General features: G+C 42.6%; 1 protein-coding gene across 2 annotated transcripts in view; it reads right to left on the bottom strand.

Annotated features, from left to right (window-relative positions):
* The window catches only part of zgc:110366 (uncharacterized protein LOC550476 homolog), a 108,805-nt gene that overhangs the window by 84,610 nt on the left and 10,069 nt on the right, over positions 1-14,126 (bottom strand). For both annotated transcript variants that reach the window (XM_055642355.1, XM_055642356.1), the window contains exon 2: positions 898-1,146. In XM_055642355.1, coding sequence (XP_055498330.1) covers positions 898-1,146 — 249 coding nt within the window. The remainder of the gene's footprint in view (positions 1-897; positions 1,147-14,126) is intronic.

Raw genomic sequence — 14,126 nt, forward strand, 5'->3', positions numbered from 1 at the left:
AGACTACTATTCATTGACTATAGCTAAGCCTTGAACACCATAATACTAAATACGTTCATCTTTAAACTTATGGACTTTGGTCTTGCACCTGGATCGGCATCTGGCTTCTGATCTCCTGAACCATTCAAAAAACCCTATCTATCTAAATATATATAATCTCTCTCTCTCTCTCTCTCTCTCTCTCTCTCTATATATATATATATATATATATATATATATTTATTTATTTAAGTATATAGATATAGCGTGTAGGAAAGAACTGCAGATGTTGGTTTAAATCGAAGGTAGACACAAATTGCTGGAATAACTCAGCAGGACAGGCGGCATCTCTGGAGAGAAGGGATGGGTGACGTTTCGGGTCGAGACTCGTTTGAAAAAAGGTCTCGACCCGAAATGTCACCCATTCCTTCTCTCCAGAGATGCCGCCTGTCCTGCTGAGTTACTCCAGCATTTTGTGTCTACCTTCTATATTTATATAGCTATGATTTTCGGGAGTTTAACCAGGTCGTTTTTTTGAAGAGGTAACTAAAAAGGTTGATGATAGCAAAGCCGTAGAGGTTGTCTCTCTAGTCCTCACAGTACTCTCCAATGATCAAGAAAGTTCATCAACATATTTACTTTATTGGGCACTGAGAAGATTAAGCATGTCCACGAGGATTCTCTCAAGCTATTTTGTAGATACGCTGCAGAAAGTACTCCGATGGGATGCATCTCACCCAGGATAATTAGTCAGGACCATCAAAATGACTATCAACGAAAAATTTAGAGCAATTGTAGATCTCAAAATATAAATCCAAGTTTATGTCAATTCATACTTCACAAAAAAACCAAGCAACAATGACTTAAACCTTTCCATTTAAGTTTGTTTCTTAAACTTATCATGCTCGTTCTTCTTACCAATATAATCCACGCCGAGGTTCCTGCAGGATTCCAGACATGCTGCTTTTGTTGTTCCATAGCCATAATCCCCAGGCCAAAGTTTTGTAGTAATCCAGAGACTCTCACGATTTACACCACTCTCTCTGATGGCTTTATTTAGATATGATTCACAGCCATACCTTTTTGCAGTATCAATGTGACGAATGCCACATTCTTTTAGGGCATACAGGACTGAAGAGTGGGAATAGCCACCATCATGTGATGTGCCTGAAAGAAAATTATGAGAAAAGTAATAAATAGCTAAATTGGCTTGTAACAGCTAAGGTTTACAGGAGCTAGAAGTTTAGCCAGGTAGTTTAAGGATATTTAAATGGCATTATTGATCTGATTTCCTCATGCCTATTTCTCGTTAAAAAATAGCTTCAGAAATATGTCTATCGTCATCTAAACTAAACTTGTATGATTGTACATGACGTAGAGCAGGATTGTTACTGAACTCTCTGCCAAAATAAATTCACTGTACTTGGGTAAATGTGACAACAAAATGCCATTGAACCCATGACCCTACAAGAAATGATTTTCCTGTCTCGACTTTTATTTTGGTGATCTGTAGACTTGGACCATACACTGCATTATAGATTCTGTAGCATTATGCTATGTAACATGTGTTCATTTTCTAGCAACATGCGGCCATGTCTCTTTAAAATTTACTCTTGGGCAAACAGGTCAAAGTTAAATTATTGCTTGGTCAAGAAATTCTATAAATTGGAATGTGCTTGTCAAACTAGTAGTACACAATGTTGTAAAATAGTTTATCATCTGGTATATGAAGAAGACCATCTGAATTGACAGACATCCTATTTTGTTAAACTCGGAAAATTAATGCAACATTCACATAAGAATAAAATAAACTGGAGGGGAGCAGACCATTTGGCTTTTCAAGCCTGCTCCATCATTCATCAAAATCGTGACTGATCTTGTACCACAATGCCATTTTCTAGAACTATTCCAATATCGCTTCATGTCCAGAACCAATCTCTGTTTTGCATGAACAGAAAGATTGAATTTCCACAGCTGGCCAGGGAAGAAAATTCCAAATGTTAACCAGGTGCTTGGTGAAAAAACTTCTCATCTCAGTTCTTAATGTCTTATCACTTATTTCCAACCTGTGTCCCCAGTCCCAGGCTCTTTAATCCTCCCTGTATCTAGCCTGTCAAGCCCTCTGAGAGCTTTGTAAGTTTTCACACGCGATCTCCTCTCATTCTTCTAAACTCTAAACCATCACAGTCTATCTGAGCCAAACGCTGAGTTAGTGTGGCAAGCGGCTGCGAGAGGCAGTGCACTGCCCCGACGGTGGAGTGGGCTGCTGGAGGCCCTGCAGCAGCATGGGACTCAGCTGGACCAGAGGCCAAGCTCGTGGATCGGATGCGGCCTACAGCAGTGGAGGACATCATGGCTGTACTTGGCCAGGTCGACCCTGCAATGCCGCCAGGGCAATGGGCTTCATGGTCAGGTCAGGATCCCTGCACCTATAACAACTGGAAATTGCTTGAAAATGTCACCAAACTGGGGACTATGCATATTTCCTCAGTGTATTACTGCTGTAAACTTGTACTGTAACTGAGGTGCTTATCTAATATGTATCTCAGTGCTAATGCAAAGTGATACTTGTACTGATCTGTATACTAAAATGAATTTCACTGTACCTTTGTACATGTGTCAAATAAAGTACCATACCAATGAGTCTGAAGAAGGGTCTCGACCCGGAACGTCACCCATTCCTTCTCTCCATAGATGCTGCCTGTCCTGCTGAGTTACTCTGGCATTTTGTGTCTACTATACCAATAAAACAAAATCCCATACCATGATTGTCCTAAACTAACCCTAATCTGCCCAACTGATTTAATTCAAAATTCTCATTATTATCTACAATCTCTATTCAATTGTGTCCATGGTCTCATTCTTGGTGTGCCCTGCAGCTCATCCTGAAATACATGCTGCTCCAACTTTTGACATTGAAAATATGTTTATTTACCTTTATTTACTTTATTCAAGCCGTATTACCAGTAATATTTTTCTGCCTTAATATCACTCATTGTAACTCCCTTCGTAAAATTCACTTTTAAGACCATCATCAAAACACAACCTTCAGAGCACACTCTTGCTATCTCTCCCAATCTATTTCTGGCTCACCATCTATCTTCACCCACTTGTGAATCGACTTTTAACTTTTGCATAGTGACCCCAATGTTAAAGAGTATTAAGCCAGGTTTCATCCTAGAATCGCTACGGGACCAACACAAACAAAGTTCCAATCCTCATTAATTCCCTGTCCAATATACAGTGATTTAGGTGAGCATGATTGAGAAGTATATAAGTCTGGTTACACAATTGGAATGGAAGAGCAGAATGCCTTTGCAGACAACACAGTAGTTTACTTGTTGGGACAATTAATGAATGCGCACTTAATGCAGTCAATTTATAAAAGGCATTGTGGAACACACACAGCCAAAAGCCACTGCATATTTGCTGCCAACTCACGAATCAATCCTTTTCAGCTGATTCTTTCCCACCGTTGTCTAAAACATTTCCCATTACCAAACAAATTGTTTTCAGATGCTATGTTCCACACAGCTTCCTTAGAAACCATTTATTTTATATTAGGAATTGTGGCTTTCTTCAATAGAAAACTCCAGCTGTGAAAATGCTACATTTCTGGCATATATTATACCCCATTAATAGGGTTCAACAAACCCTTTCTCGCTGAAAAATATCTTGTGACTGCATCCTAGCTGTTATGGGATGCAAATGTGGTACAAAGTCCGGGCCCTTCACTGTGGAAATGGGGGTCAAACATGGATGCATCATTGCACCCACCCTGTTTGTCATCTTCATTGCTGCCATACTTCACCTCATTGGTGAAGAGCTGCCACAGGGGATCTAAATCCTCTACAGAACTGACAGTGGGCTCTTCAACCTTCACAGGTTGAGGCCAAGAGCAAAGTCAGTAACTCCGCCATCATGGAGCTTCAGTACACGGACGACTGAGCCATTGCAGCACACTCTGTAGAAGACCTCCAGGGCATCCTGAATGCCTTTGCCAAGGCATACAGAGCCATGGGCCTAGCCTTAAATATCAAGAAGACCCAGGTCCTACATCAACCTCCACCCAACCAGCCCTCTACCCAGCCCACTATAAAAGTGGACAAAACCACTCTTGAAAACGTTGACCACTTCCCCTACCGTGGCAGCATTCTTTCCTCAAAATCTGACATTGACTCATTAGGTCAACCATCACCTGAGTTGTGCCAGTGGAGCCAATGCCAGACTCAGGAAAAGAGTCTTTGAAGACCGAGACTTAAAGGCTCAAACAAAACTGCTGGTCTACAGAGCCGTTGTCCTCTCAACCCTGTTGTATGGAGCCGAGTCATGGACAACCTACAGCAGGCACCTGAGAGCCCTGGAACAATACCAACAAAGATCCTTACGAAAGATTCTGAGGATCAGCTGGGAGGACAAACGCACCAACATCAGCATTTTGGACGAAGCCAACATGACCAGCATCACCACCACAATAATGCAGCACCAACTTCGATGGACTGGCCATGACATCCGCATGTCCAACACACGTCTCCCTAAACAAATCCTGTACTCTCAACTGAAGGAAGGTCGGCGAGCCCCCGAAGGGCCAAAGAAACGCTTCAAGGACAACATCAAGAACAGTCTGAAGAAATTCCACATCACATCGAGCAACTGGGAGCACATTGCACTGGACCGGCGCTCCTGGAGGAAATCCGTACAGGAAGGAGCTGCACGTCATGAAACGGAACTACGCCGTGTCACAGTGACCGTAACGAGAGAGAGAAGGGGGCTCGACGACTACCAACCACCACCAGTCTCCGCCTGCCCACGTTGCACCAAGGTGTGTGGATCGCGGATCGGCCTCTACAGACATCTGCAAACCAACAAGTAGACGACCCTATGGAGAGGAGAGGAGAGGCCAGTCATACTCGTTTTGAGTGACTCCCGATGACATTTATGTGAATTTATTACATGAGTATTTATGTGAATTTCTGTCAACAACTTTTAATAACAAATATTGAGCAATATCTACTGCTAAGATCAAATGCTTATACCATATCTACTACTACCATCAGGTGCTTATCAAAGCTACCAAACTCAAGGATTAGGTTACAGCAAAGGGAGCTGCCCTACGGATATTTGAGCACTGGTTAACATACTGAACTTTACTATTTAAAAATAATTTTTGATAAAACATTAAAAATAACTTCCATCACGGGGGAAACTTGAAGAAAATCTCCTGCTGAAAAACGTCCCGAAATATAATAATGTGCAGTGATATTTGCAAGTCACACAGAAAATGTTGGTCCCACAAACTGCTCTTTATTTCAGACGTTGCTTTGTCTGCTCAAACTATCACACAGGAGTATTGAACAAAAGCCTATCCAGCTCACTGATAGACACCAGAGGTCAGTGTGACTGTGACCAATTCAAAATGGAACGAAAAGAATGCAAAGCTTTTCAAAGCGATTCACAACATTCACCAAGAACATAAAGGCTTTCACATTGGCTCAGAGCCTAGTTTTGTCGCTACTTTCTTCCACAAAATGTGGCCTCCAAAAACAGCATGACAGACAGAAACTAACAGACACGATTGAGTGTTCGGGAAAACAATACAGAGCACAATAAAAACTCTCCCAGAGAACTGGCTACTGTAAAAATTCTGCCTCAGATGAATCAGTATGTCCTGAAAGTAGAAAAAATAACGAGCATACAAAGGGAATTTATAAATGTTCTGTTTCATCCTAGACAATGAAGGATGGCTTTCGCAATTCAATTCCTCAACACCATCTTGCATGTAAATGCTGGCTGAACGAAGCTGATGAGAAAACAAACACTTAAAATACCAGTTTCCAAAGGCAAGTGAGAAAATTGCTCCTTTTCATTTTCACTACTTGCCTGAAAATAAACATTATTATGATCAATTCTGCTTTTTTTGCTTTTTTTTTCCATTTTCACAGCCTGAGATCTGTTAGCATGGCAGAGTTTGCTTCCATACCATTTGAAGATAGTTGCTGAAGCGCAATTCAATGTTTTGCTTTTACCCACATATATTTTCTTTGAACACCATTAGGATATTCTACAACTCATTTATTACGGAACTGCAGGAGACTGCAAACTGCTGGAGGAATTCAGTGGGTCAGGCAGCAGTTATTACCCAAGTAGGCACAGGAACTGCAGATGCTAGAACATAGAAACATAGAAAATAGGTGCAGGCCATTCGGCCCTTCGAGCCTGCACCACCATTCAATATGGTCATGGCTGATCATCCAACTCAGTATCCCCGTACCTGCCTTCTCTCCATACCCCCGATCCCTTTAGCCACAAGGGCCACATCTAACTCCCTCTTAAATATAGCCACTGAACTGGCCTCAACTACCTTCTGTGGCAGAGAATTCCAGAGATTCACTACTCTCTGTGTGAAAAATGTTTTTCTCATCTCGGTCGTAAAAGATTTCCCTCTTATTCTTAAACTGTGACCCCTTGTTCTGGACTTCCCCAACATTGGGAACAATCTTCCTGCATCTGGCCTGTCCAACCCCTTAAGAATTTTGTAAGTTTCTATAAGATCCCCCCTCAATCCTCTAAATTCTAGCGAGTACAAGCCGAGTCTATCCAGTCTTTCTTCATATGAAAGTCCTGCCATCCCAGGAATCAGTCTGGTGAACCTTCTCTGTACTCCCGCTATGGCAAGCATCAATGAATGCCTTGCACAGATCACTCGAATACTGGCAAAATCCTGGCTCTAGTCATTACCAAAACATGGCTAAGAGAGGGACAGGGCAGGCAGCTTAAGCAAAAAAACGCAGGACAAATCCAATAGGGCATGCAGCATCTGTGGAGGGAAATGGACAGATGACAATTCCAGTTGGGGCCTTTCCTAAGAGTGATGGAGTAAGGGGTGAAAGCTGGCAGAGCGTGGTGAGGGAATGGGGCAGGGCAAGAACTGGTAAGTGATGTGAATTTAGGTGAGGGGGGGTTTGATGCTGGTGGTGGAGAAATGAGTGGAGATAAGAACCAAGAATGAATGTGAGGGTACAGATGTGGAATCTGAAAAGGAAGGAAGATGGGGATGAAATGTAAAACCAGAGGGAGGAATGATGAACGGTGGAGAACATTGTTGGGGATGGGGGGGGAAGGTGAAGTGGGGAATGGAAAGCATCTTGGTCTCCATTGGCATCTTCATGGGGTTGAGAGGGAATGATAGGTCAGCCATGATTGAGTGGTGGAGTAGACTCGATGGGCCGAATGGATTAATTCCGCTCCTATATAACCTATGAACATTAACTGGCAGCTTAATGTTCCAGGCTACAGGTGCTACAGATGGGATCAAGGTGGAGGAAAGAAAGGAACTGGAATTTAATTACTAATTAAAGAGGACGTCATAGCAATAGTCTAAGATAAGGTTACAGGATCATCCTGTAAGGTTTAGTGGGCGGAGCTGAGAAATAAGAAGGGGATGATCACACTGGGATAGTACGACAGCCCACCAGGTCTTTAGCTAAGTTTCACGCTGTTCGAACCTGACATGGAATATATGGTCTTTCCTCATTTGTCCCTGTCCAGAAAAGTAGGTGGCTGAGAGTTTAATCAACTCAGCTTTTAGCGGGGCCACTGCTACAAAGTGTCAGAGTTCTGATCTTGGGTGTTTGCTGCATGAATTAAAGGGCCAAAGTTATAATCCTACCATCATTGTACTTTGAAGGCATGGTGTCCATGTCAAACCTCTCTAAGTGCTTACCAATGAAATGTATATAAAGGAAAGAAAAGCTGTCATGTTGGTGTAACGTAAATAAATAGAATGATCCAGTTTGTATTGTGAAATGTGGAAAATTAATGCACGGTATTATACATCTGCAAATTTTACAAAGTGCATTTCTAAAAAAATAACACGTCTAATGGGACCTGATTGCATGTGTTGGCGTTGGGTCTGTTGCAACCTTGAACAAAAAACACAAAGTGCTGGAGTAACTCAGCGGGTAACTCAGTAACTCAGTGATAGACACAAAATCTTTTAGGACCGAGATGAGAAAAACATTTTTCACACAGTGACGGTGAATCTCTGGAATTCTCTGCCACAGAAGGTAGTTGAGGCCAGTTCATTAGCTATATTTAAGAGGGAGTTAGATGTGGCCCTTGTGGCTAAAGGGATCAGGGGGTATGGAGAGAAGGCAGGGATGGGATACTGAGTTGGATGATCAGCCATGATCATATTGAATGGCGGTGCAGGCTTGAAGGGCCGAATGGCCTACTCCTGTATCTAATTTCTATGTTTCTATACTGGAGTTACTCAGTGGGACAGGCAGCATCTCTGGAGAAGGAATGGGTGACTTTTCAGTTTGATACCCTTCCTCAGACTTATTGTAGTGGCTAGGTTACTAGAGCACACTGCATTTATTACACAAGCCTGTTTTTCTTTACGTCTCCTCAGGTCTGGCTGAAGTTTTTCCCCCTCCTGTAACACTGACAGGAATCTGCCAATCGCACAGAACTGGGATTGTACATTGGATCTTTTACACTATTGGTCATATCAAACAGCTGAAAAATAGTGATCTCAGCTTCTTTATACAACTCTATAAATGGTTCAAGATACCAAGAGGCAGACATGATTAAAAGCTTGATGTCTCACATCCAAGTCATAGTACTATTGGTACAAAAGTCCTATATAATATTTACATAGGAAATTTAGACTTCACATATTTAAAAAAACAATGTTTTTTATTGAGAAATATGGCTATGGGACATCAATTTTCGAAATGCTGGAGTAACTCAGCAGGACAGGCAACATCTCTGGACAGAAGGAATGGGTGACTTTTCGGGTCAAGACCCTTCTTCAGACTGAACGTTGGGGAGAGGGACATAGAGATATGGGATGGTAAGGTGTGAAAACGAGAGATCAAAGGGGACAAAATTCAAGGAAAATGTAGAATAGATCATTGTTAGCTAGGGGAAGATAGTATATTTAATGATAAAATGCAATCAGGAGGACAGTCAGACTGGTCAGAGAAACAGGATGGGGGAGGGAGAGAGACATAATATAAGTATGGAGAATCTGCCATTGACATCAAACGTTAAGTGTAAAAGTTTGAATACAACAGGAAAAATCAATATAGAGATGAGGAAGATCAGCACTGATGATCCAACCAACAAACAAGCAGTCACAAACCAGCAGGAAGAGCACTGGCATCAGTTGCGCCTGTGCAACAGTGAACGAAAAAGCGTGGATACAAGCTGATGTGCGGCTTGATGGTACAGCAGTCACCGCTTTTACCTCACAGCTCCAGGGACTCGGGTTCAATCCTGACTTTAGGTGCTGTCTGTCATGCCCCCAAGACTCCGTGAGCTCCTGCTGGGTGCTCTGGTTCCCTCCTCTATCCTGAAGACATGCAGGCTTGTTAATTAGCTACTGCATATTATCCCTTAATGTAGATAAATGGCAAAAGAATCAGAGGGAAATTGATATTATAAGAGAGAATAAGTTGCAGGGGTAGAGGGAAATAGAGAAAAGGAGTTCTGCTGAGAACCAGCATGGACCCGATGGGTCAAATAGCCTGTACTAATTAGCCTGTAATAATTACGTAAGAGTTTTTTATTGACTGAACTTTTATTGCCTTCCCTCACGGTGGGAAACGTTGCTTCCGCTGTGTGGGGATGTTCATGTTAAATTCTATCGTGTTTTGTGTTCTTTTTATTTGTATGACTGTATGGCAACCCAAATCTTGCTGTAGCAATTGGTACAGTGACAATAAATGTCAACTTGAACTTTATTTGTATTCAGTCCACCAATACACGAATTGTGTTAAAATCAGATTTAGAGCTATTCAAGTATCAAGATGTGTTTAGGCTTTAATGAAACTGAATATTATCAAGTACAAATGTGTTTGGCACCAAATTGGAAATAGCTTTAGTATGGTAGGAATTTCATTTGGCACTAGATCATGCACGGACATCCTAAGACAGATCACCAACACCTTGGTTATTAAAAGGATTTTAAGCTTGAAGATCATCTAAAATGAAGAGAGAAAAAGAGAACGAGCTAAGAGTTTAGAAAGAGTTTTACAGATGGTCAGGAAATTGCCACAGCTGCCAATCGTTGAGACACGTGTAAAAGACTGACGGTGAGGCCTTTGTTCGATCTGATAACAAGGATGAGAATTTTGAAATCAAGGCAATCCTGGACCAGGAAGCACGTCAGCAAATAATCTCATAAGCATGGGTAAAAGCTTCAGCAACTGATGATGTGAGGATGTACGTTGCACATATCTTAATGATGCACAAAGTTTTTGTGTACGGCATTGTACTTTGTTCCCTGCATGACAACAGTGACATAACTTAAGAATTGTTTAATGACTATAAAACACATTGGTATAGTGACATATTTCATACTTTCCAAAATGGAACAGCTAACGAGCCTGTCCCACTTAGGTGATTTTTCAGGCGACTGCTTGCGACTATCAAGTTGCCGGCAGTCTCCTGATAAACCGGCAATTGGAAGGGCGACTGTCAGAGTGGAACACACACACACCCACACAACACATCGCAGGCGGGGGACAGGGCAAGTGGGTGGAGCGCTGTCTGAAATTCACACGGTGCAAAGCCAAGGTGATACAGACACACACCGCGATGAACAGGAAGGTTGGCGCTGTAATTAAGACGACTAAAACGCAGTGTTCGGTAAGTCCTTTAAAAGAGGGGGGGGGGAGGGGGGAGAAGGAGGGAGAAGGAGTGGAGACAACTTTTAAGAAGCCAGACAACTTTTAAGGAGCCAGAGACACACGGCTGTGAAGCTCGGCGGACATTAACATTACCGGTTGGTTATCCTTGGTTCTGAAAACTACTGCTTACATTTTTTTTCCCCAATGAGCCAATGAAATTCACCGGTCAGCACCGGCTACAACCTACAAGAACCTACGAGAATCTTCGACCTCCTGGCAACCCACTAGGACCTCCTGGCGACCCACCTAGTGCACGGGAATTCTCGCTACTCTCCATGGCGGCTTCAGTCTAGTCGCCGCTAATTATGTAACATGTTGAAAAATTTGCGGCGACCATAATGAGGCCGCGACTAGTTCCGAGAATGTGGGAACTTCCTCACGACCATGAAGGCGACTACCCGGCAACCACCCGCGAACATGTGGCGACTGCATAGTCTCCTGCAGTCCCCTAAAGAGTCGCCTAAGTGGGACAGGCCCATAAGTTATCCAGAGCAATATCCACTGCAGTAATGAAATAAATGACCAAAATGTTTTACACTTTTCTCAGGGGGAGAAGCCTCTTCCTATTCTTCAAGTAACAAAATATGACCATGGTACTGAAGAGCAGACGGAATCCCATTTCAACATCACGTCTGAAAAACGGAATCTCTAACCGTTTAGCCCCTCCCCTCTCCCCTCCCCCTCTCTTTCATCGAGCACAAGAACAGGCCCTTCGGCCCATACAACATATCAGTCAAATGTGATCTGCCTTTCTCAAGTTCAAGTTGACTCTGGCCAAAAGTATTTGTACATACCAAGTGCACTGATATTGTTTATTGATAATTGTTTCCCTACTACTGATGTTGGAGTAACAGTGTGTGCGTCCCAGTTTTCTCTCCCCCTCCTTTTGTAGGCGGTGAGTTGAATTTGTTATCTTCCATTTAGTGGGAAGTGTTCTAGAATATAGAACAGTTCTGGGACAGCCCTTTATGTCCACACCGAACATGCTGCCAAGTTTAACTAATCTCCTCTGCCTGTACCTGATCCACATCCCTCCATTCCCTGCATATCCATCAGCCTTTCTAAAAGCCTCTTTAATGCCACTATCGTATCTGTCTCCACCACCACCCCTGGCAGCACGTTCCAGGCACCCACCACTCTCTGTGTAGCAAGACTTGCCACACACACGTCCTTTAAACGTTGCCCCACACACCAAGCCAAGTCCATAGTCGTTGACATTTCTACCTTGGGTAAAAGGTTCTGAGTGATTTAAGAGGTTTTGGAAGATATCCAATTCACCCATTTTCTCCAAAGCTGACCGTGTTAAAAGCCCAGGACATGGGTCACCAGTCCTGCTTTTATTGCCATTCAGTTCCATTAACTTGGTGGTGCTTTTAACTAATGACCTTCATTCACTCTAATCCAGTAGTCTTACACTTTTAGGAGGACTTCTGCATCCTCTTGCATGAAGACAGGTAAAGGCCGTTAGTTAATGCCTCTGCATTTCTCTACTATTTCTCCTGACTCAGTCTACAAGGCATTAACATTAGGTATTGGCAATATTATTCTTTCTATATTCCTATGTCAGTTTTTGTTTCTCAACAAAGAGAAACATTTTGTTTCTCAACAAAGAGAAACATTTTGTTTCTCTTTGTGTTTCTTTTGTTTCTTTGTATTTATATAACAAGATGTTGGAATTTGACAGAGCGATGGTTACAGGTTCAATAGTAATATCCAAAGGAATTGCAATGAATACACGAAGAAAAAAAACATTGTCAAATGAACATGTCAGGAGAATATTGTTAGAACTTTGCAGTTTATTCGGTGCAACTGACAGTAGAGAAACATAATTTGCTCTACAAACCAAACACATATACTGTACGTGGAAAATATACAGTGCTACTAGTTACTGGGTAATCGCCAATTTTGGGGAAACATATGAAAGCATATGACTGAAATAAATAACGATACACACTTGGGCACATGGTAGGTTTATTTACTGGAATCAACGGTGCCACTTTTTGTCTGAACAGCAAGTCATACCAGTACCACAGATTTCAAAATGCTTCCTCCACGTTTTCTATTAAACGTTGTCGGTATCTTAACATTTCCCCTCCAGAAGTAGTCCTTTCTTTGTACACTATTTATTCTCCATTTACACCTCACACTGCCTTCCTACTGCACCTCATGCTGCTTCGGCAAGGTCACCAGCATAATCAAGGACCTGGTCACTCCCTCTTCTCCCCTCTGCTTTCAGGCAAGAGGTACAGAAGTTTGAAAATGCATACCTCCAGATTCAGGGACAGTTTTTTCCCTGAATGGGAGTGCTTGTACATCAATCACTGAAAGTCATAGCCCTGTCCCACGGTGTGGGTTCATTCCAAGAGCTCTCCCAAGTTTTAAAAAAAATCAAACTCGTTGTAAGCACGGAGAATGAATGTAGCGGGTACGTCGGAGCTCGGGGATGTATCTTAGCGGCTCGTAACGATAACGGCAGGTATTCGGGTAGACTTGCTAACGGCAGGTAAGCATGGGAAGACCTGTGAAGATTTTTCAACACGTTGAAAAATGTCCACGAGAGCCCCGAGTACCGACGTGTGGCCATTACTGTAAATCTCCGAGTTCGAATAAGGGCAAACTCGGGAGAGCTCTTGGAATGAACTCGCACCGTGGGACAGGGCTATAAGCATGCAGGTGCAGCAGGCAGTGAAGAAAGCTAATGGCATGTTGGCCTTCATTGCACGAGGATTTGAGTTTAGGAGCAAGGAGGTCCTACTGCAGTTGTACAGGGCCCTGGTGAGACCGCACCTGGAGTGTGCAATTTTGGTCTCCTAATTTGAGAAAGGACATTGGTCCTATTGAGGGAGTGTAGCATAGGTTCACCAGGTTAATTCCCAGGATGGCAGGACTGACATACGATGAAAGAATGGGTCGACTGGACTTGTATTCACTGGAATTTAGGATGAAAGGGGATTTTTTATAGAAACATATAAAATTCTTAAAGGATTAAAAGATGCAGGTAAAATGTTCCCAATGTTGGGGGAGTCCAGAACCAGGGGTCAAAGTTTAAGAATAAGGGGTAGGCCATTTAGGACTGAGATGAGGAAAAATGTCTTCACCCAGAGAGTTGAGAATCTGTGGAATTCTCTGCCACAGTAGGCAGTGGAGGCCAATTCACTGGACGTTTTCAAGAGAGTTAGATTTAGCTCTTAGAGCTAAAGGAATCAAGGGATCTGGGGAAAAGCAGGAACGGGGTACTGATTTTAGATGATCAGCCATGATCATAATGAATGGCGGTGCTGGCTCTAAGGGCCGAATGGCCTACTCCTGCACCTATTTTTTTTTCTATGTTTCTATTCACCCAATCTTAGGCAATTAGTAAATATTTCAGCAATAACAAGGTCTTTTCTTAGAGTCCAAGGGGGCAATCACAGGAAGAAAGAGCTGGAGTGACTGAATAATCTGTCTTTT

This window comes from Leucoraja erinacea, chromosome 10, assembly GCF_028641065.1.
Source record: "Leucoraja erinacea ecotype New England chromosome 10, Leri_hhj_1, whole genome shotgun sequence".
Lineage (NCBI taxonomy): Eukaryota > Metazoa > Chordata > Chondrichthyes > Rajiformes > Rajidae > Leucoraja > Leucoraja erinaceus.